This window comes from Podarcis vaucheri (assembly GCF_965113315.1).
Source record: "Podarcis vaucheri genome assembly, chromosome: 3".
NCBI classification, from domain to species: domain Eukaryota; kingdom Metazoa; phylum Chordata; class Lepidosauria; order Squamata; family Lacertidae; genus Podarcis; species Podarcis vaucheri.
This window is the reverse complement of record NC_138761.1, coordinates 40,198,375-40,220,230: the sequence shown is the minus strand read 5'-3', so window position 1 is coordinate 40,220,230 and position 21,856 is coordinate 40,198,375. Positions and strand designations below refer to the sequence as shown.

Genomic DNA, 21,856 nt, shown 5'->3' with positions numbered 1-21,856 from the left:
TGTGCTTCTTGCTGTCAAGATTTTATGCTTTATTACAGGCACCTGCCTGTAAGTGATGTCCAGGACAAACTACACTTAAATGGGTTGAATTTTGTATACCTTCCCTTTCTACAATTAACAATACAGATCTCTTTTCAGTCTTCATTTATGCAAGTTTATAACAGTGGATTTCACAGGTTGATCAGCCAAGGGTAGGGATATTTTTAGACTGAAACAACATTGGCAGAACAAGGCTAAGACACCATACACTGAATTTCCTATCCGCTGGAATTTTCTCTTAATGTGGAGCATGGCTGTCAAGTGTAACCTTGGACCTGGAACGTCTTCTGTGTCCTAAGCAGCCTTTTAATGCTTTTTTAATCCTCTGCAGTCCACTGCCATAGTGACAGAGATATTTAAGTCTTGGGGGAGTTAAGTTTTGCTTTGAAGTCAAGTTAAGAATCTAGGCCTCATGGTGCACAAGAGCTGCTAAAGCTGAACGTCTGTGTGAACACCTATTTACTATTTCTGTCCACATCCCTTCTTGCCCATCATCACTTCCTCATACCATGCCACTCCTTGAAATAAAATCGGAAAGCCTGGAACATTTTGAATTGTGAATTTACACAACATACTTTGTAGCCAAAGATGAGGATTTTGGTGTCTCATTGGTACCTTTGCCCTTCAATTTACTTATTATGTGCTCATTTGAGGAAATTAACAAATGGGGCTTTTTCAGTCACAAGACATCTCTTCCCCCTTACTTGTATTTATATCAATTTTTTCACATACTTGCCTACCAGTTACCAGAGACTGAATCTGGCTGGTCCATTAAAGCAAATGCAGCACTGCTCCACAATAACTTGTCAGCCCTCACCTAGTATCCACATGCCTGCCTTCTGTCTTATAACCAGTCAGGCTCTGACTTTGCCTGTCATTGGTTCTGGCCGCACCTACTGTTGATCTCTTAGCCTTGAGCCCCAATGGACACCAGTCATCACAGCAGAGATTGAAAGGCACTTCAGCTACCTCGTTTTGGCTCTATTTAAAATAACATGGTTTTTTCCTGCCAGAAACTATCCTCATGCAAAGAGTACTAAAACTAAGCTGACGCAGGAATCAACTTTTGGCAGTATTTCTACTTGAGAGATAAGACTTTTGTGGCAGCAGATATATAGAAGGAAAGCTTTGCGCAAATAATTGATCTCGTCTCCAAAATGGTTCCCTATCTACAAGGTAAAGTATCAAGTTCACCTGGCTCAAAGGCAAGAGATAAAGCAACTTCTTTCTGCTTAATGTAATGGAACTCCCATTTTTGCCACTTAGATCCATATTTGGCACATCAGATGTAAAGCGACCCACTTGCTAATGTGATTAAACCATACTGGATAAATCAACTGGATGAGATTTGAGACACTTGTTTGTTTTCACCCCAACAGCACCTGGAGGGGGGGGTGGCCCACAAGGGAGCAGCAACTCCTTTAGATTATCCCTCCTGGACACACGTTAAAGGCTATAAAACATGTCCTGGCCACTTATTTGCAGCATAGTTTAAATTTAATAAAATAAAACAGTTGTGTGTCGAGTACCAAAAAATGTTTCCCCTGCCCAATGTCAGCTTGGCAACAAAAGGGTTAATGGGTAAAACTCGAGACTTTTGGGGCAGAGCCAACAACTCCCAGTCCCACATCCAGTTTTGAGAGCATGTGGAGAAAAGGGTAAAAAGATCCAGCCTCTGGGCACCAAACTATCCTGCACCGTACATCTCAGAATTGCTATCTCCTGGCTCAAAAATGAAAATGGCACAGCGAGCTAGACAATACAGTGCAGTTCAGTGCCCCCACCACACCTTGCAGCTTCCAGAATGGCCTACGTGCCACATAATAAAATGGGAACATGGCACAAAAGAGACTGCAAGGCCCAAGAGGGTCAGAGCCCAGAGCTCAGCCCTGCTGGAAGCAGCACACGAGCCCAGACTCAGGCTGCTTCCGTATGGCTGGCTCTCAACCTGAACCACGTATTTCCCACCAACCTTTGCAAAAATCACTGGGGAGTGGGGTGGTGGAGAAAAGGACTGGGGTGCACATTCTTTTACTATGAGGATACCCTCTCCCTCACCACCTTGCCTAGAGGAGCAAAGAAACTTGGTTCCGAAGAGAGGTCTTTCAAAAAGGCAATATTTGTGCTTTTCTAAGTTTGCAGCAACAGTAAACCCAAAGAAAGCACCCCAAGAGGGGTTCTGGGACTGTAGTTCATGGCAGTGAGAGGAGGGAATGGTCAAAGAAAAACTAAGCAAAAAGCAAAAACCCAAATGACGCTGGCAAAGGGGGCACCGTCTGAAAGGTCCGACAGTGGGGCAAAAGTACAGGTGGGTATACTGAGCCAGAAAGCAAAGGGGCTGTGATTTAAGAGAGGCCGTTGCCCAGCAGGGTAAGTTCAAAACCTCCACAGTCAGGACTGGTTTTCTGTAGAAGCTGCCTGGGCTTTCCATTCCAACCATGATGTTTTGAGGGTGTGGTTCTCTCTTCTTTCTTTTTAATGGAAACTGTAAAAGTCTTGGCCTTGCTGTTCCCTCATACGCAGCTCCAGGGTGGTGAGCAGAAGGCGAACCGTAGCAAAACAAAAACAAAAACAAGCTCCAATTTTACTTGATCATAAATTAGCCTTCTCTCCCCCACAAGCTGTCAGTCAGGGCAGGCATTAGGGACACCTGTACCCTTATCTTGGAAAGGGGTCTCAAGAGCCCCTTGCAAGTCTCCTTCAGCAGAAAGCCTCAGCAGACTTAAAATACTCAGACGTTAGGACAGGAGGAAGCTGCCCCTCGCTTCCTCCAAGCCAATCCCAGCAGTGTTTAAGAATCAGCTGGGGTGGGAGGTGTAGAGAATGGGAATTGATGTTTCCCAAATCGACCAGCTCTTTGCTGGGTTCGTAAGAGAGAGATTCAGCAAGTGCTTGGGGGCGGGGAGGAGCTCAGAGCGTGTCGCTTGCCCGGTGGCCCCTAAACCTTCTGCACGGTGCCCTCGACGGGCACTTTCTTTGCCCGCTTCTTCATGCGGCTGCGGGCATAGACGCGGAGAAAGAGCGCCGTGAAAACCACCGCCACTCCCAGCCCGCCCACCACGGTGACCGCGTGGCCGTAGATGAGACACGACAGGAGGATGGCAAAGGCTTGCCGCAAAGTCATGATGATGGTGAAGACGGCGGCTCCAAACTGGTTGATGGTGTAGAAGATGAAGAGCTGCCCGAAGGCCGAGCAGACCGACAGCAGCACGGCGTGGGCGGCAAACTCCGAGTGGCGGGCCATGAAGCGCACCGACTCCAGCAGAGCACCCTGCTCCAGCAGCGAGCCCACCGTGAAGAGGCACGAGAAGACGTTGACGCCAAACATCATCTGCACCGAGGACATCTTGTAGGTGAAGAGGGCGTCTTGCCAGTTGGATGTGAAGCTGTCAAAGACAATGTAGCCGGCCAAGAGGACCACCCCGGAGAAGGTGGTGACCGTGGAGAGGTGCTTGTCGTGGGAGCTGGAGAGCAGGAACATGCTGACTCCGACCGAGATGAGGGCTGCTGTCAGGTACTCCCAGTACTCGTAGCTCTTGCGGGACACCAGCTTGCCCATCAGCATGACTGGAATCACCTTGGAGGCTTTGGCCAGCACCTGCGTGGGGAAGCTGATGTACTTGAGGGCCTCATACTGGCACCAGCTGCTGAGGATGTTGGAGAGGGAGGCGAAGGAATACTTGTACATGGGAGCGCCGTGACGGGGCTGCTTGATCAGGGCGCAGTAGAGGCCGGCCACGGTGCACGCTAGGATCCGGTTCATGAAGACCAGGAACTGAGAATCCTTGAACTTCTCGCCAGGGTCGGACTCGGTTGCGCCGTACGTTCGGGTCATCACCCTCTCCTGGAGGACGCCCCATGTCAGGTAGGAGATCTGCAAAGGAAGAGGAAGAGAGGGGGGAATGGAGGGCAACTGCCACAACAGACAGTAAGATAGCATCTTGGAGAATCAGGCAAGCAGGAAGCATGATGCTGTTTGGATGCCACTGACACAAGGAGCTCATAAAGACGCCCACTTTTCCTATACTGTCAACCTACGCAATAGGACGCTGAGGGCCGGATCTGATTGAGATTCTCTTTCCACTCCCAAGCAGGATCTAACCAGATCGGTATTGCACTTCATCCCACAGAGACTATTTTCTATGCCAGGCTATGTTAAGACACCACCTACAAAAATTACAGCAATAAAATGCTAGCTGAGCCACAAGATGCAATGTTTGCCTTGGCGTTTCCTATCAGCACAAACAATCTGAACACCATCTGGTTTATGTTTTATGAAGTGACCATGATGCTATACAGGATTACATATTTCAGGCACTGAAAAAAGTACATAGCTGGACAGCAGCTGCCACAGAGCACCTGCTTCTGCAGACAGCAGCTTTTAGTGTCCCATCAGGCCTGCAGAATCAACCGTTTTCCTTCTTTGTTTTCGCAGTTCCTTGTAAATGCAGAAGCAGTAATCCCAACACCCTCACTTCAGTAATACGAAAAGTATCAATACTTATGTCCTGTAAATTTGGAATGATCTGAACCAAAGAGATTTCATGACTTGCCTATGGCCATTCAGCAGGATTGGTCCATAACTAAATCCACATTAGCTCAGTGCATTAAGAAAATTTCCCTCTCTCTCTCTTTCTTTCAATGTCATTCAAGGACATGCAGCATTTCCTTCGCATTTCTTTTACAGGTAGCTATGGGCATAACCCAAGGATGCCAAATAAAGTTCTACACTTGCTAAACTATGTCACTCTAGGGCCTGCAGCTCATCGTTATTTTGGACTTACAGTTGCTCAAAGAGCCAAATTAACTACAAAACGCCTCTTATCTATCTTCCGCAGAATGAGTGAGATAAGACAAACAAAATTCTAATCCACCTGATACTGACTGAGCAGAAGTTTTTATCTTTCTAAAATAACAGAAATCCCCTAACTGAACCCAGTGTTCTTACTCCAGTTCAAAAATAACTGGGTGATATTCTGACCTCATTACTGCATGAAGGGTACAAACCATGCAATTCTGAAAGCATCATCTTGGTTTTATTTATTATTTTATTAAATTTATATCACGCCCTTCCTCCAAATGAGCCCAGGCTCAAATTTAATTCCAAGTCTCATGAGAACTGAGATTGTAGCATTGCTTAATGGAAGTTATAGGTCAGGAAGGCTGCATATGTCCCAGTACACATAAAGCCAGTGCAATGGGTGGGATATTTTAACCTTGCTTGGAAACTTTGCTCAGCTGTGAACTAACCTTTGAGCCAATCCTACTCTCGGTGTAATGCTACCTCTAAATGAGAAGCTCCCAATCACCACCCTAGACAAGCCAAATCAAAGTGGAGTACTAGCTCTCAGTTCTTTACCTGCAGGCCAGTTGCACAAAACAGCAGCTTAAAGAACTGCCGGGCTGTGGAGGACTCGACGGTCTCATTCCGAGCTGCTAGCAAGGTATCGTCCTGGTGTACAGATTTGGCCTCGTTGCCAAAGACACATGATTTGATAACTGGAAAGCAAATACCACGGCCTAAGAGGGAAAGGAGCAAAAACACATTAGCCACAACACTGAATCACACCAGTTGGGGGCATGGGGGAGGGAGGGAAGCCACACACATTACAGCTGCCAATGTGGTCCCCACAATCACCACCACATAAGAACTAAGAAGAGCCCTGCTGGATCAGGCCAAAGGCCCGCCATAGTCCCGCATCTTGTTCTCACAGTGGCCAACCAGTTGCCTGTGGAAAGAGTGGCTGTGAGCAGGACTTGAGAGCAGCAGCATTCTTTTCACTTGCGATTCCCAGATACTGGTTCTCGGAGACATAGCACCACCATATGTGGTTTCCTGATGGCACTTCCAAACAGATTTACTTGCCTCTTCTCTAGGCCAGTCCTACTCTACTCTGCTCACAGTGCTTGCCCCCAGCTAAGAGAAAACAGACTTACTGAGCTGCAGAAAATCAGAGAGATAGTGATGCAGATCTTATACCCACATTGCCATGGCTATTCCTTGCAAATCTCCCAATTTCCTCAACAGGTAATGGCTACAGATTCTGTGCTTGCTAGCATGATAACACTGATGGAGTGGACACAGTGTTTGAAATTCGCCAGGTGTCAGGCACATTTTGCACCCGGCTATCGGCCACTTGCGACCAAGTGAAGATGGCCGGGCACCAGGATGGCACCTGACGTCTCCGCCATCTGGAGGTCCATCTGCCTGGGGATCCTTGTATCATGACTGTTTTCACACACTAGCAACATACCCCGTAGAACTCTATCCATTATATTTTATCTGCACAATCAGAATGAATGTGCATTGAAATGTAAATGTAAATAAAAAGAAGGCACCTTTTATCGTACGTGGTGGACTTGTAAATTAGTAAAAGAATTCTGGGAGATTATATATAATGAACCGAAAAAAATCTTTAAAGTAACTTTTTATTAAAAACCCCCAAAGCTTTTCTTCTAGGAATTCTAGGCACCGAAATATCAACGGATCAGAAAAGACTATTAATGTACGCGACTACTGCTGCTCGGATGCTACTAGCCCAGAGAAGAACGGCAGATTAAGTTGAGGGACTATGCCAAAATGGCAAGAAGAATCAGGAAGACCAAAACTTTAATAAGGAAAGGGGAAAATATATAATTTACCTTAAAAATCATTGTAAACAAAATTATTAGTAGAATTGGAATAATACTTGTAATTTAACGTTGAATTATGGTTCAAATGGAGATTTAATAGATTTGGATTAATAGAGAAGATGCAGAAGAAAAAAAGTTAACTAAGGACCCAAAAAGGGGAAGAGGGCAGTCCAGGGGAATCTATGGAATTCTCTTTTTATTTGGGTTGTTTGACAATTGTTTGTAAATTTCAAAATTTGAAAAACTAAATAAATTTATAAATAAACACAACTTTTGAGCCATCAGGCCCCAAAATGGCAACGAGGCATTTTGGCGACTGCAACCCTGCTTTAAGGAGCCATTTGACACCTAGCTTATATATCTGAGTTTCTAACACTGAGTGAACATACTGATTGCACACTTAGAAGTCGACAATGATTGTACTCTGGGGCAGTTTCAAGTCCAGGATAGCACAGCTGAGGGGCTGCAGAAGATACAATGGGCTCAGAATGAGCTATCTCAGCTGCAACATCAGGAAACCACTCTGTGTGCATATTCCTACCACTTACCTGTTTCAAGGTAATTTTTCCTCTTGAAGTATTGTATAAGCAAGAAGCCTGGAACCACAATACTTGCATAGCCTGCGGCATTGACCAAAAAGCGAAACAGCCAGAAGTCTCCCCAGGAGTCCTGGTGGACAGCAGGTACCTCTTCATTCGCAGTCACTATGGGGAGAGCAGCCAGCGCAAGAGCCAGGGAGAACCTGCCAAGAAAAAGAGCAGGCCGTAAGCCAAAGGGAATCCCTGGATCCGGTGAAAAGTTTATACAGGCAACTCTCTCATCACACATGGGAAGCATTCAAGATTCCCGCCCCCCCCTTCCTCTAGCAACAGGCGAAACCAAGAACCCCAGAAACCAAGCAGCTACATCTGTCTTGTGCAGGATTCTCACAGCAAATGCTGCAGACGTGCTTGCAGCTTCAAAGCTGAGTGAAGAAATTCTGCACATGCAATCCCTATGCCTGTCTGCGGAACTATTGCCTTTCACTTAATCTGGCACGACACCAAGGACAGAGGCCTGTGAGAGCTCCCATTTGTCAGATCTTTGGCCTTTTCAAACACCCTTCCTTGGAGTTAGGGAGAGAGATAAAAGAAATGAAATGAAACAGAAAGGCTGGGATGCAATAGACACAGGCAAACAGAGAACACTCTAAACACCCTCCTTTTGGGATCTCAGACAAGCTGTGCACATTAACATGCACAAACACAGATCTTGGAAGAGGCGGATCCTGGTGTCCCCTGAGCAGCAAAGTCAGAGTGACCTTCCTACAAAGCAAATAAGTGTAGTGGCTGAGGGCTCCGTTGGTACTTACCATCCAGACATTCTATGGGGCAGGAGTGTCCTTGGAATATGGCAGCACATAACTCCCAGATACGTCACAGAACAAACCTATTAAAAACTATATTCTTACTCAGCATGGGAAGCAGACAACTGGGCTGCTCACTCAAATCTATCACAGAGGAATCGCACGTATTTTCAGACTTCAGGGCGAGAGCCAATGAGCAGCTATGTAGTTGTGCAGAAATTCACCACAGACACGTGAGAGAAGGAGCTAATGTCTCCCTGGAGTAGCCACAGTGCAGTTGCGCCACAAAGAGATAACACTCCAAAAGAGGAGGCAGATTAATGACTGTGCTGTCAAGCCCCTTTTCATCCTGTTAGCGGCAAAGAAACCCACAGGGTCTCAACTGGCCTTTTAGTCAGCGACCCTGAATCTGTCAAACTCAAGTTATGCACATTTGGAGCGAGCGTTGTTTTCCGAAACAAGATGGCAAGCTAGAGGTGGGCAGAGAAACTCGGAAGAATAGGTAGCAAGATCAAGGGAGAATATCTGTTACAAACAAGAAGCTATGCAGTGAGAGCACCCTTGAACCATCAGAAGGCATGAAGAAGACTATCGGTGGCTGCAAGCCATGATGGCTCTGCTCTGCCTCCATGCAGGCAGGAAGTAATGTTCCTCAGAACCACTTGCTGGAATCCTCTTCTGCTCGAGTCCTGCTTGCTGGTTTCCCACAGGCATCTGGCTGGCCATGGTGAGAACAGGAAACTGGACTAGATGGGACACTGGCCTGATCCAGCAAGCTCTTCTTCTGTTCTTATGCAGTCCCCCCCCCCTACTGCCACCGTGATTCCCGAGCCTCAAAGGCACCGCTGACACATTTCTACGTTGTCCCCCTGCAACTGTGAGAGACAGAAGCCCTGTTTGTTAATTTACCTCACATGGTTAGAATCGTGTGAGGGAGAGTGGGGTCAAGCACAATAGCTCTGCTGAGTCCCCACCCCCACAGCTCAACATTTCTCAGAGGGCAAATGTCTGCAGCGAGGAGCTGGAGCCACCGATGTAGACGTCAAACTTGCACAAAGGCAGCAGGTTCCCTGCTACAGATGTCTGCACTCCAACATGTGAAGGGTGACAGGGACCAGCACTGTGATGTGATGCAGCGAGCACATGCATCCCTATTCTTCCCTTCACCGTACGAGCAGCTTACTGCCCAAAGGCTCGTCCTTCCATCTCCAGCTGAAGGCAGAATAGTAAATTCTTCACTTGTGCCACCTTTTTCTGGACACCATGGAATCACAACTAACATAGATGCATGCTTATTCAGAAGCAAGTCTCAATATGTTGTGCAGAGCTTCCTTCCATAGGATTCCAGCCTAATGAAAAGTTGAGCCGTTACTCAAATCTAATAAAGCTTCCAAGGCAGAATTAATACCCTCTTGCTGACAACTTTAACCCTCTAACTCAGAGTTTCTCAAACTGAGGTCCTCAGCTGTTGTTGGACTATAACCCCCATAATCTCTGACCACTGGTTCTGCTAGCTAAGGATGATGGGAATCGTAGTCCAACAACAGCTGAGGAGCCCAGTTTGAATAATTCTGTTAACTGTTTCCCCATCCTCTCGTTCTACCCACCAACTGCCTTGGACAGGCACGTGCCAGCGCAAGATCTTTTGCAAGATATGAAACCACAGAAAACCGGTTTTGAGTAGGTTCAAAGAGGCTCTGAAACAGCCCTCTGAGGTCAGTTTCAAAGCATTGCCCTCTTACATCGTTTGTTCATGCTGTGGCAAGCACTACCCGAATTACAGAAATAATTGTTAGAAAAATTTCCACACCTTGTTGCATAAAACTGTACTCCAGGCACCCAGGAATTTCAAATATCTTTTTTTCCCCAAGCCATGAATATATTATACTCTGGTGGTTTCCAGATAAATGTAAAAAACTACAGCCATTTTTGGACAAGGACAGCCTGGCTATGATGATTCATTCATTGGTAACCACAAGACTCAATTATTGCAATGTCCCCTGTCTGAAGGCTCCAGCTGGCACAAAATGTTGCAGTTAGATGGTTGGTGGGGTCATATTACCACCAGCACATCACCCCAGTGCTTAATAGTTGCACTAGCTGTCCACACGCTACTAGGGCATATTCACGGTTCCTGGATAACTTTTGTCCAGGTTAACTTAAGGACCAATTGACACCAAACCCGGAGGTCTTCAGGGGAGTCTCTGTTAGTGATCCCTCATGGCTCAGACACATCACCAGGAGCCACGCATTCTGTGGATTCCCCTCCCACCCAGCTGAACTCAGACAATACCCTTCTTTATTGAACTTCACACACCTGATCACTGAAGAAGAAGAAAATCAGCAGGCATTTTAAATAATTTTATGGAGAATTTATCACACAGTACTAGCTTTTGAAAATACTATTCCCTTGTGTGGTCAGGACTCTCAGGCCGTAGACTTTTCAGCAAGGAGGCAAGAGATTGCTTATGTTTGATTTGCCTATTTCACTCCCAAGTAAGTCATAATCCCTAAATATATCACTGGTCCTGGTATCCCCAACTGCATGGGCACCTCCCTGTGTGATTAGCCACTTAGAGGGAAACTGGTTTAAATCAATTTCAGCCTGGCTTAATTCAACTGCTTTGGGCCAGGGCAGGAGTGCCCTTTTCCCAGAGAAAAGGGAATAAACCAGCCAAGCAACAGTTCTCTCTCCTGCTTTGGTTCACAGCTCCCTGGCCCGTGAGCAGGGCCAGATTTAGGACTGATGAGGCCCTAAGCTACTGAAGGTAATGGGAGCCCTTTATTTGTCCAGCTGTCCTTTGTCAACAACAAATTGTTGCTGTTTTTTTGTGTTGAATATATGCTATATGGTAATTTATGGACCTAATAGGTATCTAAAGCCATTTGCACATAAAAAATATGTATTTTGTCAAAATAATTGTTGATCTGAAATACAACTAAGAAGTATATTATTAGTAAAATAAATATTAAGCTCTAACTGTATGTAGGTTTTATTTTATTTGTTTTTTATCTTATATTTTGGAAATGTACATCCAGGGTTTTTTCCCTTTAAATTTTCTTGGGGCCCCCAAGAGAGTGGGGCCCCAAGCTATAGCTTGTTTAGCTTATATGTAAATCTGGCACTGCCTGTGAGCCACTTTCGCCCTGTGTTTCTCCCTCCCAGCTTCAGACAAGGCAGCTAGTGTTACAGGTGAGCTCTCACTTCTGCCAGGCAAGCAAAACCAGCACCAGTGCTAGGAATGAAAGAAGCTTTCATAGCTTCAAACCCACAAAGAAACCAGGAAGTCGGAGCTCATATATACCTCTACTGTTCCCTTTCACACTGGACAGACGTGCTTTTGACACGCACCCACCCCCACGGATAGGCGGCTCTCTACTAGGGCAAGAGCGGTCTGAGACAAAGCCCCCTTTGGCAGACCTTTCCATTTCAGTTCCTCCGGCAAGATGGTTCTGAAGCAGGAGTACAAATCACCATAGACCTCCGTTCTCAATGCTAGTGACAAAAAAGCCACAAGAAAGTGGAGCACAAAAAGATCATGGAAGCAAATGCCCTCCGCCCTTCAATTGCATTTTTCCTGCAGCTAGTTCTGTGGGCCTTAAGAGATTCCTCCCTTCTTTGGATCCACAGTCAGAATTACTTGGCAAGTATTTGCATCTATTAGGCTTCTATGACATACTGTCTCACAATTAGGGTGGTTAGGAAGTGGTAAGGGCACATTTACAGCCAACCTATTTAGAGGAAAGGCCATAGCTCAGAGAACCTGCTGCTCTGCATCTCCAGGTTGGACAGGAGAAATGTGCCATCTGAAACTCTGGAGAGCCACTGCCAGTCAGTGTAGACAATACTGAGCTAGATAGGAAAATGATCCGATTTGGTATAGGGCAGCTTCCAATTTTCTTTTGTTCCACATGTATACCGTATTGGCTCGAATATAAGCCGCACTTTTTTTTCCAAATTCTGTGAAAAGTTAAAGTGCATCCTATATTCGGAACCGAGTGCTGTGTGCCCGGCTCCCAGCACTACCGCCCTGAATGGCTTGAGGAGGAAGTGCTGGGAGGCAGGCGTGCATGCTCAGAACCGAGCCCCTGTCCCCTGTTCAGGGCAATAGTGCCAGGAGGTGGGCTGCACCCGCAAATAAGCCTTGAATTTTAAAGGTGCGGCTTATATTCAGACCAATACAGTAAATAAAGTGCATGGATTGAAATTTGCTTTAGTGAGTGCAAGCGTGGAACCAGGGGAATATTGCACATATTGCATTACACTATTAATCAGCTTTCAAATCAAGCTTGAGGAGGCAGGCATTCACCTCCCTTAACATAACTGCCAATGCATGCCTTGGACCCAGGAGCTCCTGATTCCAGGGTGAGGGACATTCACTGTGCATGTCCCCCCCCCTGCAGAGGAAACCTTAGGGACCAGCTCCCACCCACAGCTTATGTCTCGCTTGAGGACTCCCAGTTCTAAGTATTTGGTCTCTGCAGGTGGTATAGTGATGTGCATGCAGACAACACAAAAACTTAGTGCAGCATCTCATTCTTGCTCTCACTTCTGCATTCAAGGGCCAGAAGTAAAGCATCCAGGAGCCTAGTACATGGTGCTGAATCACATTTCTGACACTTATCAGTCAATCCTAGTTACCAGGAGGCAATCACTACTTGACACTGCTGATCTAACAGTTAGAAAATTACAAGCTGGTATTTGTTAGCTCTCTTAACCAGCAAATAATAAAAACAATTTGAAAACCAAAGGAAAGCTAAAGGCAAATCTCAGCCACAGCAACAAGAAAATGTTATGAAAAATAAAGCTCTTCCAATGACTGGCATCTCTAGCCTAAGGGCTTCCCAGAACACAGAAGCAAGAATAGCAGAGGCTGCTGATCAGCTAGTCTTCGGAGTTCACTAGGAGAACAAACAAGTCACACTTGCCTGTCAAGCAATCATTAAATTTGCAGAGCAGCACACTTCTGGGCAGTGTCACCACAAGACACTGAAGCTCGCTTATGAACCATGAACGGGAATTTAACCACATATAAATGCCCCCAAATAGTTCATTATTCTTATTTCATATTATAATGTAAAATGCCCCCAAATAGTGACTGATTTAGATAATAGACACTTTTCATTGTTTAAACATATTCTAAATATTTCTACTGGATCCCAAGAAATCCAGAGCTCAGAAAGCACTATTTGCAAGCCTCAGAGAAACTCACAGGGCTACTTGCTATGTAGAGCAGTCAGGGTAAGGATCCTGGTGCAAAAAGATCCACAGGGAGAGGTTGTTTTGGGCAGTTGTCAGCTTAGAACTCTGGGAGCTGAAGGAATATCATAATTACAATGAAGGCTGGATTTCTAGGCTTGCCTACAACTAACTAAACTTCTTTAACATATCAAACTGTTATTGATTCACCTACTAAAATGAAATTTACAACAACAAAAGGCACTCTAGTTTCAGGGCATTTTAAACTACTGGCCATGAAGTATTATTGGACCAGTTAAGCAGAGTGGAAGAAATACAAACTGTTATTGCCCTTTGGTGGCTTTCTCTTTCAATCTGACAATATTAGAGAATGGTGATGGGGAGATTTTCATTTGCTACTTGAAGTTTTTTTTGTGGGAATCTATTTAATATCCCATGAAACATTGGGATTACCTGCAGATTTGGAGTGTGGTGTCATCTCTAAATTGGCAACACTCAGCGCTATCTTTCATTTCTATCTAATCTAATAGCAATGGTCTTAGTGTTTACACCCGTGCTTAGAGGCTATTTTGGCATAGATTCACCCATTACAAGGTGAATCCAGACAAGATGATTACAGCAAGTGGGCGATGTGATTTGGGGATATGTTTTTGGATGGTGTCTCAATGTCCCTCAAAGAACAAATATTCTGCTTGGGAGTACTCCTGGACCTGGCTTTGCTGATAGATGCACATTTGTGGTCCAGCTCAAAAAGAGGACAGGACACCTGCAACATTACTAGTGTGCAGAAGAGGAAATGTCAGGTGTCAAGCTACTCCTTCTGGGATTCCCTACTCCACAACTATTAAAAGTATAAGAGCTGTGGTCTCTTTTACACATGGCTGCTCTAAGCTTTGGCCAGATACTTTTTTCATTAATAACCAATATGTGAACTGCAACCCTTCCTGGAAAACAAGGCCCTAGCAACCATCATTCGTGTATTTTTTAAACTCTGAAGTTTGACTACTGCAAATAAACTACAAATGAGGCTGCCTTTTAAGACTGGAAATGTCAGCTTGTACAAAATGCAAAAGTCTATGATCTAATTGGAGTCAAAAATTGAGAGCATACGCCAGCTGCGTTCTGCAATACTGATTATCAGGTTCTGGGCACAATTCAAACTGAATGTGATAACTGAACAAGTCCTATGTAGCTTGTGTCCTCCACAAGCCTTTTTTACTCAAGATTCTTAGGTGTAGATCTGCTCCATATTCCATAAAACTGTGACTGGGGTTGTTGTTGTTTAGTCATTTAGTCGTGTCCAACTCTTCGTGACCCCATGGACCAGAGCACAGAGAACTGTGACTGTGGTTAGGAGCAAGATTGTTCTTAGGAAGAACATCCACTTGAAGTAATTTATCCTAAAAGACACCTGCCTAAGCCTGTGCAGCTCCACATTTTTTAAAGGAAAAAATGTAATATTTTTGTTTAGCTAAGCTTTGGCAGATTTTTTCCCCCAACTTCAGTTTTGAATGTTTTTAATTTTTTATTGTATATTTGTACAGCCAACCACCTGATAGCTCCATGTGTTTACAAACTGCAGCAAGAACCCCAGTCAGCAAATTAAGGAAACTGTTAATCTCAGTTTCCAATTCAAGATGCTGATACTGACCTTTAACATCAGTCAGCAACGCTGTGCCCACGGGTGCCAGTGTGCTCGCCAATATCTGCTATGGTGCCCGTGAAGGGTCTCAGTATATAAATCCTCATAAATCCAGAATGCAGTAGAGACTGCTTGTTCTTTGTGCTCCATCCTTGTTTACACTGGCTCAGCTTCTTAGTCATTGAACTTGCTCTCTTAAACATGCTCATGTTTCACTAGATACTAGGAGTTGACCCCCCTATCCATTCTGAACAGAGGAGAGGTACAAAGAGTTTCATTTGTGAATAAGCATGGCAGTGGCTGAAATAGGCTCCTTTTTCAATTGATGAGACAACTGATTCTGTGGTCTGTCAAATCCCTTTACGAACTGACTGGCCTTCATAAAGTGGCACTCTGTAGAGCAAGGATGGAGAGACTGTGGCCCCCTAGGTATCACTGGACTCCAGCTTCCAGGCAATGGTCATGGATGATGGGAGTTATAGCCCAGAACCACCTTGAAGGCCATGGGTTCCCCATCCCTGCAGTGGATAACTTCGTAAGATGTGTTATAAGTACTAATGAAATTGTCACCTTTGAGCTTTGAATTTTTTAGTCATTTCAGATGCACTTACCATTTGCACACTCAAGCTGATACAAACAGAGCAAAATGCTTCCCTTACACTTTAAATCTGGATTCTTAACTATACTACTATTCCCACATAAATGATCGCATCCTGTAGCGTCATAATCCTCAAACAACTCCCACCATAAATTCCTTACACAAAACTGCCACTGTGGATAGAATTCCCATTCTACCTGTTAAGTGTGAATGAAGAAAGCGAGGTGAGGACAAGCATCCTTACCATTTACTGTGATTATAGCAAGGTAAAAAAAAAAGCATTAAAGAATTATTGGCTTGCATTAAAATTGTATACACGCCATTAAAATATAGAGCCCGTGAGTTACTTCAGATTAATCCATTCAGATTTTAGCTGTGAAATCGCCCGCACAATGATTTTCACTTACTGCATCCTAACCCCGGCTGGTATGAAGCATCAAATTTCCTGGTAAGCAGGGTTGGACTGGAGCCTTAGTTTTAAAAGACACCCAGTTAAGTAGGTATAGAATTGAAGCCCAATGCCTCTATGTAATCTACTAGGCTATTAAGGCAACCTTGTTACCAATTCGATGTCAACATGAAACCAACTACGTGGCCTTGGATAAATGATGATTTCAAAGTCAAGTTGCTCAGCGGGTGGAGCTAGAACTGGCCTTCCTCGCAGGGTTGTCCTGAGGCCGGTTCAGGAAAAAAGATACTCTGCTACTGAGAAGTAAAAAAACCCCACTGATATAAATGGGACTAACTCCCCTAGTAAAGGGATAAAGACTTCCACCTGGAAACATAATGCCAGGCATCTATAACCTCCCACACCTGCTTCAAACCCAGGATCAGATCGTACTGTGTATCGAGTCTCACTGGATCCCCCGCTCCCCCCAGATTTCATTTCTATCCGACTCCTCGGCCTCCGGCTGAACCCGGACGAGGCAAGCGAGACAAATCCGCCTTCCCGAGAGCTTGGAAAGGGAAGCCGAGCTCTTCCCGAGAGCCAGCCCCATCTTTGATTCCCGTTTCCTCCAGAGGCGCCCAAGCCTAGCGAGGGGCTCTTCTGCCCGCTCCTCCATGCATCTCTCCCGCCTGACCCACAGCATCCTCCCCGCCCCAGCCCGGAGCCCCCGAAGATGCCGGCAGGCGCCTCCCGCCTCCCCCCCCCCCCGCTGGTCGCGGGCCCGCCAGCGCGGGAGGGGACGGCCGCCTCATCCCCCGTCCCGGAAGCCTCTTCCGCCCGCCCCGCGCCCCGGAGTTAGCCCACCTGCGGCCCATGATGCCGGCCGGGCCGGTGCGCTCCGCTCCCCCGCCACTTCGCTGCTCCGAGCCCGGCCGCGCCTCCCTCCCGGCGCCACAGGGCCAGGAACCGGCCGCTCGCCCCAGCCGAGCAGGGACTCCGGGGCTTCCACAGCGCCGCCTGCCGGTCTGGAGGCCCCGTCTCCGCGCGGCAATGGATTCCCTTCCGAAGAAGCGGGGAAGCCTACAAGTTCCCGCCCGTGTTTGACTAAGGGGAGGAAGCCGGCGACAGGCGAAAAGGACTCTTAAATCCGTTTGAGAGCTAGGCCGCTGGCCCAGAATCTGGAGGGCAACGTTTCTTGGAAGAGTGATCGTGAAGTTTGCAAAGAGGTGCAAAGGGCTTCCCCTCCACCCTGAGGAGCCACGTGAGGTGAAAGGAAGAACTTCAATTTCAGGAATTATTCTCTTTTCACTAGCAAATATGCCCTCCTGCGGAGAGCTGTGGACTCCTTTGGGACAGGTCAATGCCCTGTGGGAAAGCAAGTGAACGTGGAAGCCACCCATAAAAAGCCTCATTCACTACGGTTTCAGTCACACTTCTCCAAGCCACAGGATTTGCTCTCTGTATATGGCCGGAAGCACTGTTCTTCAGTCTGCGTGCTTCATCTCTAGATTAACAGTCAATGAAGCATGGCATTCCTCCACTCTTAATTCCCGATTTTTTTTAAAAAAAGACACTTCTATGTTTTTTAAATACTTACTTTTTCCCTCAGGTTTTTCAACCAGAGAAAACTCAGATGCCTTCATACTCTCAGCTGCTACATTTGCCAGTATCGGGGTCCAACAACAAAACTTGGGGTGACAGTTGTGGGTAACTTGTGGCCTTCTGAGACTGCGTCATTCCTGTACATTTGCTATGCTGCCTGAGGCTAGTTGGAGAGTTGAACTACTGTACTAGAGAACAAGTTACCCAACTGGCACAAACCCAAAAGTGAAGGAAACAATTTGCTTCTCTTGAGTTCACCTGTCACCTTCCCTGCCAGCTATGTGGAAAAACAGATACAGTACATATTTGAACCTGGTGATGGCGCTCCCTTGCCCCATATACCCATTCTAGGTAACAAAACTGCCTGCCTTAGGGTGAACTAAGACTTTCCAAATACCAAAAGTATTTAAAATATCTTGAGGGGGATGATGTGTGTTTTATGGCATCTAATTACAATAGCATGCGTGCTGGGCTATTGAGGGAAGCTTTTTGCAGTAGCACATTGCATACATACCCTGGTCTACATCAATCTAGGATACCTGTTAGCTCAGCTGCTTAGAGTGTAATGCTGATAACACCAAGGTTATCATGGGCTGATCCCTGTATGAGTCCATATTCCTGCATAGCAAGGGGTTGGACTAGGTGATCCATGGGGTTCCTTCCAACTCTATGATTCATTTAGGCCATGGGTAGGCAAACTAAGGCCCAGGGGCCGGATCCGGCCCAATTGCCTTCTAAATCCGGCCTACGGACGGTCCAGGAATCAGTGTGTTTTTACATGAGTAGAATGTGTCCTTTTATTTAAAATGCATCTCTGGGCTATTTGTGGGGCATAGGAATTCATTTTTTTCTTTCTTTTTTCAAAATATAGTCTGGCCCCCCACAGGGTCTGAGGGACAGTGGACTGGCCCCCTGCTGAATAAGTTTGCTGACCCCTGCACAAAGCTATCCATCTCAGACAGTGTTTGAGCCCAGTTCTCCAGAACGGAAATTCTCTTTGCTAGACTGGAATGTCTTCTTGCGTAATCTGTGTCCAAAAAGTCTTTTGCAAATGTTCTACCACTTCCTAAGAATGCATTTTCATTGTCATTTGTTTTCTAACCACAAATAATAAATAAGAAGCCTGCCCGTATTTTAGACATGTCCAGTTTAATTTGTATTTTATCCTGTTAACTTGCTTTGCGACTTCTGTATAAAGTGATTTAACAAATGCAAATAACGACAACCAATTAATATTATCCATAAATTTAGTAGACTTGAATTACAAAACGCTTCAAACACTTTATAACTGAAAGGTAGCCTTACGTCCCATATGAAAATGAAAATATTTCCTGCTTTATAGGAGCTCAAGGTAGTGTGCATGTAGACTTACTCCGTTTTGTTGTACAAAGTTTGTGTTTCTGGTATTAATTATCTTGAGATGGTTAAAGCAAAATTTTGTATCAATGGAAGACTTCAGAGCACAATCCAGCACATGTTTACTTGGAAGCAAGTTCTACCAGGTTCAGTGGAATTTATGTTCTAGAGCAGGAGTAGGCACCCTAAGGCCCGGGGGCCCAATTGCCTTCTCAGTCTGGTCCAGGAATCAGCGCGTTTTTACATGAGTGTGCCCTTTTATTTAAAATGCATCTCTGGGTTATCTGTGGGAATGCATTTATTTTTCAAAATAAAGTCTGGCCCACAACATGGTCTGAGGGACGGTGGACCGGCCCATGGCTGAAAAAGGTTGCTGACCCCTGGTTTAGGTCCACGAAGGAGAGTATAGCCATAATATAGCTACATTGAGCCTTTGGGGTCAGACAGCAACTTCTGAAAGCAGAAGCAGGCCTGCTTGTAGGCTTCCAAGGATGCATCAAGCTAACTGCTGTTGGAAATACAATACAGAAAGACAGCTCTAATTTTCCTATTGAATGTTGGAAGCTGTGTCTTCCTCTTTGCGAACCGCTTTCAACATACTCCTCCTCTTTCATGCTGCCAATCGCCAGCAGGGTGCAAATGGCTTAAAGTTCCACTAAAGCATCTCAGGAAAGGCAGGAAAACTTTTCTTAAAAAGCAAAAACAAAAAAACCCAAATCAAATTATTGAAAACATTCCTGTCCTAATAGTTCCCGTGGAAGGAGCTACTCTGTTTGCTGACACTTCTTGGTAAGGTTCAGCGAACAGCTTTATATTTGCACCAATTGTAATGGTTTTGGTACAGAACAAAGTCCCCCATCGTCGTCGTCCCGGAACTGAAGGCTTCTCCATAGTAGCCAGCCAAAGATTTCCGTACCTTGTAAATGGCACAGTAACCTGATTAGATTTGAAGAGTCAAGAGTCCTCTATTGTCAGAAACCTTAAATACACAACTTTCTATATAAGCCTCCTCCAGCTTTGATTCTGTAATAACCAGAACTGCACGAACTGTTGCATTGGGCCTAAAGCCAGAAGACAGCCCATGTGATCTCAGCCTTTCTCTGCTTCAGCAGCTGACTGGTGCTTTCCCAAGCAATTTGTTGCTGTGGGTGAAAGGATATCTCCATCCGCTGCTTTTGGTTATCTAGCTGGGGCAGAAAAACAGGCAGATTGGCTGCTCTCACTGCTTAAGCGTGACATGTGTATCTTCTTCCTGTAGCAGATGTGTAGACCTGTGAAAATGTGTGGGACGTTATATCTGAAAGAAATGGGTGCACTCTTGGGAGTCACAAGCAAATCTGGGGTGATCTTTTACTAGCACGACAATTTCTAGAATCACAGAATCCTACTGAGTTGGAAGGGACCCCAAGAGTAATCAAGTCCAACCCCCTACAATACAGGAATCTCAACTAAAGCAGCCAAGACAGATGACCATCCAACCTCTGTTTTAAAACCTCCAATGACGGAAAGTCCACAACCCCCCAAGGGAGCTGAACAGCTCTTATTGCCAGAAAGTTCTTCCTGATGGCTTAGTCGGAATCTTCTTTCTTGTAACTTGAATCCATTGGTTCAAGTCCTACTCCTACTCTCTGGAGCAGGAGAAAACAGGCTTTCTCCATTTTCCACGTGACAGCCCTTCAGTTATTTGAAGGTGGCTGTTGTAGATGGCACTCTCCTCTTTTCTAAGCTAAACATACCCAGGTCCTTCAACCATTCCTCTTAAGGCTTAATTTCCAGACCCTTGATAATATTGCACATGTTCCAGCTTGTCAATGTCCTCAAACTGTGGCACCCAGAATTGGACACAGACTAGAGTGGTATCTGAACACTATACTTTTGTTGATGCAGTCTAGAATAGCATTTTTTATTTTTATTTTTTTGCTGCTGCATCATGCATCAAGGGAAAATTTGCTCCCACAGTTGTGGACATTTCTGCCACAATGCCTTGGCCATTTTTAAATTCACAATGTGATCCTTTGTGTGAAATGTGGTGTTTTTCCTACATAAGTTACAAATGCATTTTCCTCTGTTATATCTGAAAGTAGCTGGTGTAAAACTGGAGATATCCTGGAGGTAATATTGGCATTTTTAAAATGCCATGCACCACCTTTGGAGGTGAACTGCATAACCTCCACTTATTTTGGGAGTTTTACTTTCCCCCTCTACCCCAATAACAACAAACAGTAGAACTTGACAGAGAATTTTGGGATTAAGGCTGTCAATGCTATGCTTCGATTGGGCTACTCTGTCATGCCATTGTAAACTGTGGATTACCATTTGTTCCAGATTCTGATAAATGCTGCCTATTTTTCTAAAGCACCAAATAATGGAGTATATTGGACATGTTTCCATACACAAAACATAGTGGTGCTCTTGGCTTTTGATCAATAAGCCTTAACTAGGGGAGTTGCCTAATTCCTAGTATCAGCAAGGGAGTTCCTGTTCCTTGGAGCTGGCTATTCAAAAACTGGCCATCCACTATGGAAATATCCTGTTGCAAAAAGACAGACTACCCTTGTCCTACACAGCTGTTAGTACAGTCTGCAGATTCAGACTTCCTCTAAAGAATCCAAATAAAACTGGCTTTGTCAGAAGGAATATTGATCTGATGTTGCAAGAGTGGATACACCAGCCTGGTTTCCCAAAAAAAGAAAAACCAAGGTGGCCATGAGGATAGTGTAGAAAATTAGCAGAGACATAATTCTGCTTCTCCACTGTTTGCTCACAGAACTAAGAACATGGTACATATCAGCTTGCAGCATGGCTTTAAAGGCGCCACAAGGAGGAGCTGCTAAGAGCAGCCGCAAGGTAATAGCACATTTTGAGCGTCATCACATTTGAAACATGGTTTTTTAAAGCATTCACTCTTCTTGCACACTTCCCCTTCGACAGTCTAGCAGCCTGCTGCAGTTCTCATGTTGTGACTCTCCATGCACTGTGGATGAACTGCTGCTGCACCCCTCTTTGCTAGTCCATCTGAAAATACTCTCCCATCCCAGATGTAATGAAGTGAT

At 45.3% G+C, this 21,856-nt stretch overlaps 1 protein-coding gene across 2 annotated transcripts; it reads right to left on the bottom strand.

Annotated features, from left to right (window-relative positions):
- Positions 1-1,514: 1,514 nt before the first annotated feature.
- SLC35B2 (solute carrier family 35 member B2) lies at positions 1,515-18,035 on the bottom strand. 2 transcript variants are annotated; one of them, XM_082216250.1, is made up of 4 exons: positions 16,710-18,035; positions 7,221-7,414; positions 5,399-5,559; positions 1,515-3,913 (listed from the first exon to the last, which is right to left on the bottom strand). In XM_082216250.1, exons 1-4 carry the CDS (start codon positions 17,255-17,257, stop codon positions 2,978-2,980), a joined length of 1,839 nt encoding a protein of 612 aa, XP_082072376.1. In that variant the 5' UTR covers positions 17,258-18,035; the 3' UTR covers positions 1,515-2,977. The 2 variants fall into 2 exon arrangements, with proteins under 2 accessions (XP_082072376.1, XP_082072377.1); XM_082216251.1 differs by lacking the exon at positions 16,710-18,035 and adding an exon at positions 8,024-8,822.
- Positions 18,036-21,856: the final 3,821 nt, after the last annotated feature.

Bases quoted from the DNA above. Each gene is read 5' to 3' on its own strand.
- SLC35B2 (XM_082216250.1), bottom strand. From the start codon at position 17,257: ATGAGGCTTTTTATGGGTGGCTTCCACGTTCACTTGCTTTCCCACAGG. The intron at 7,415-16,709 runs GTGGGCTAACTC...TTTTCTTGGCAG, and splicing joins GCCGGCATCATGGGCCGCAG to GTTCTCCCTGGCTCTTGCGC. The intron at 5,560-7,220 runs GTAAGTGGTAGG...TTTCCCTCTTAG, and splicing joins GAAAAATTACCTTGAAACAG to GCCGTGGTATTTGCTTTCCA.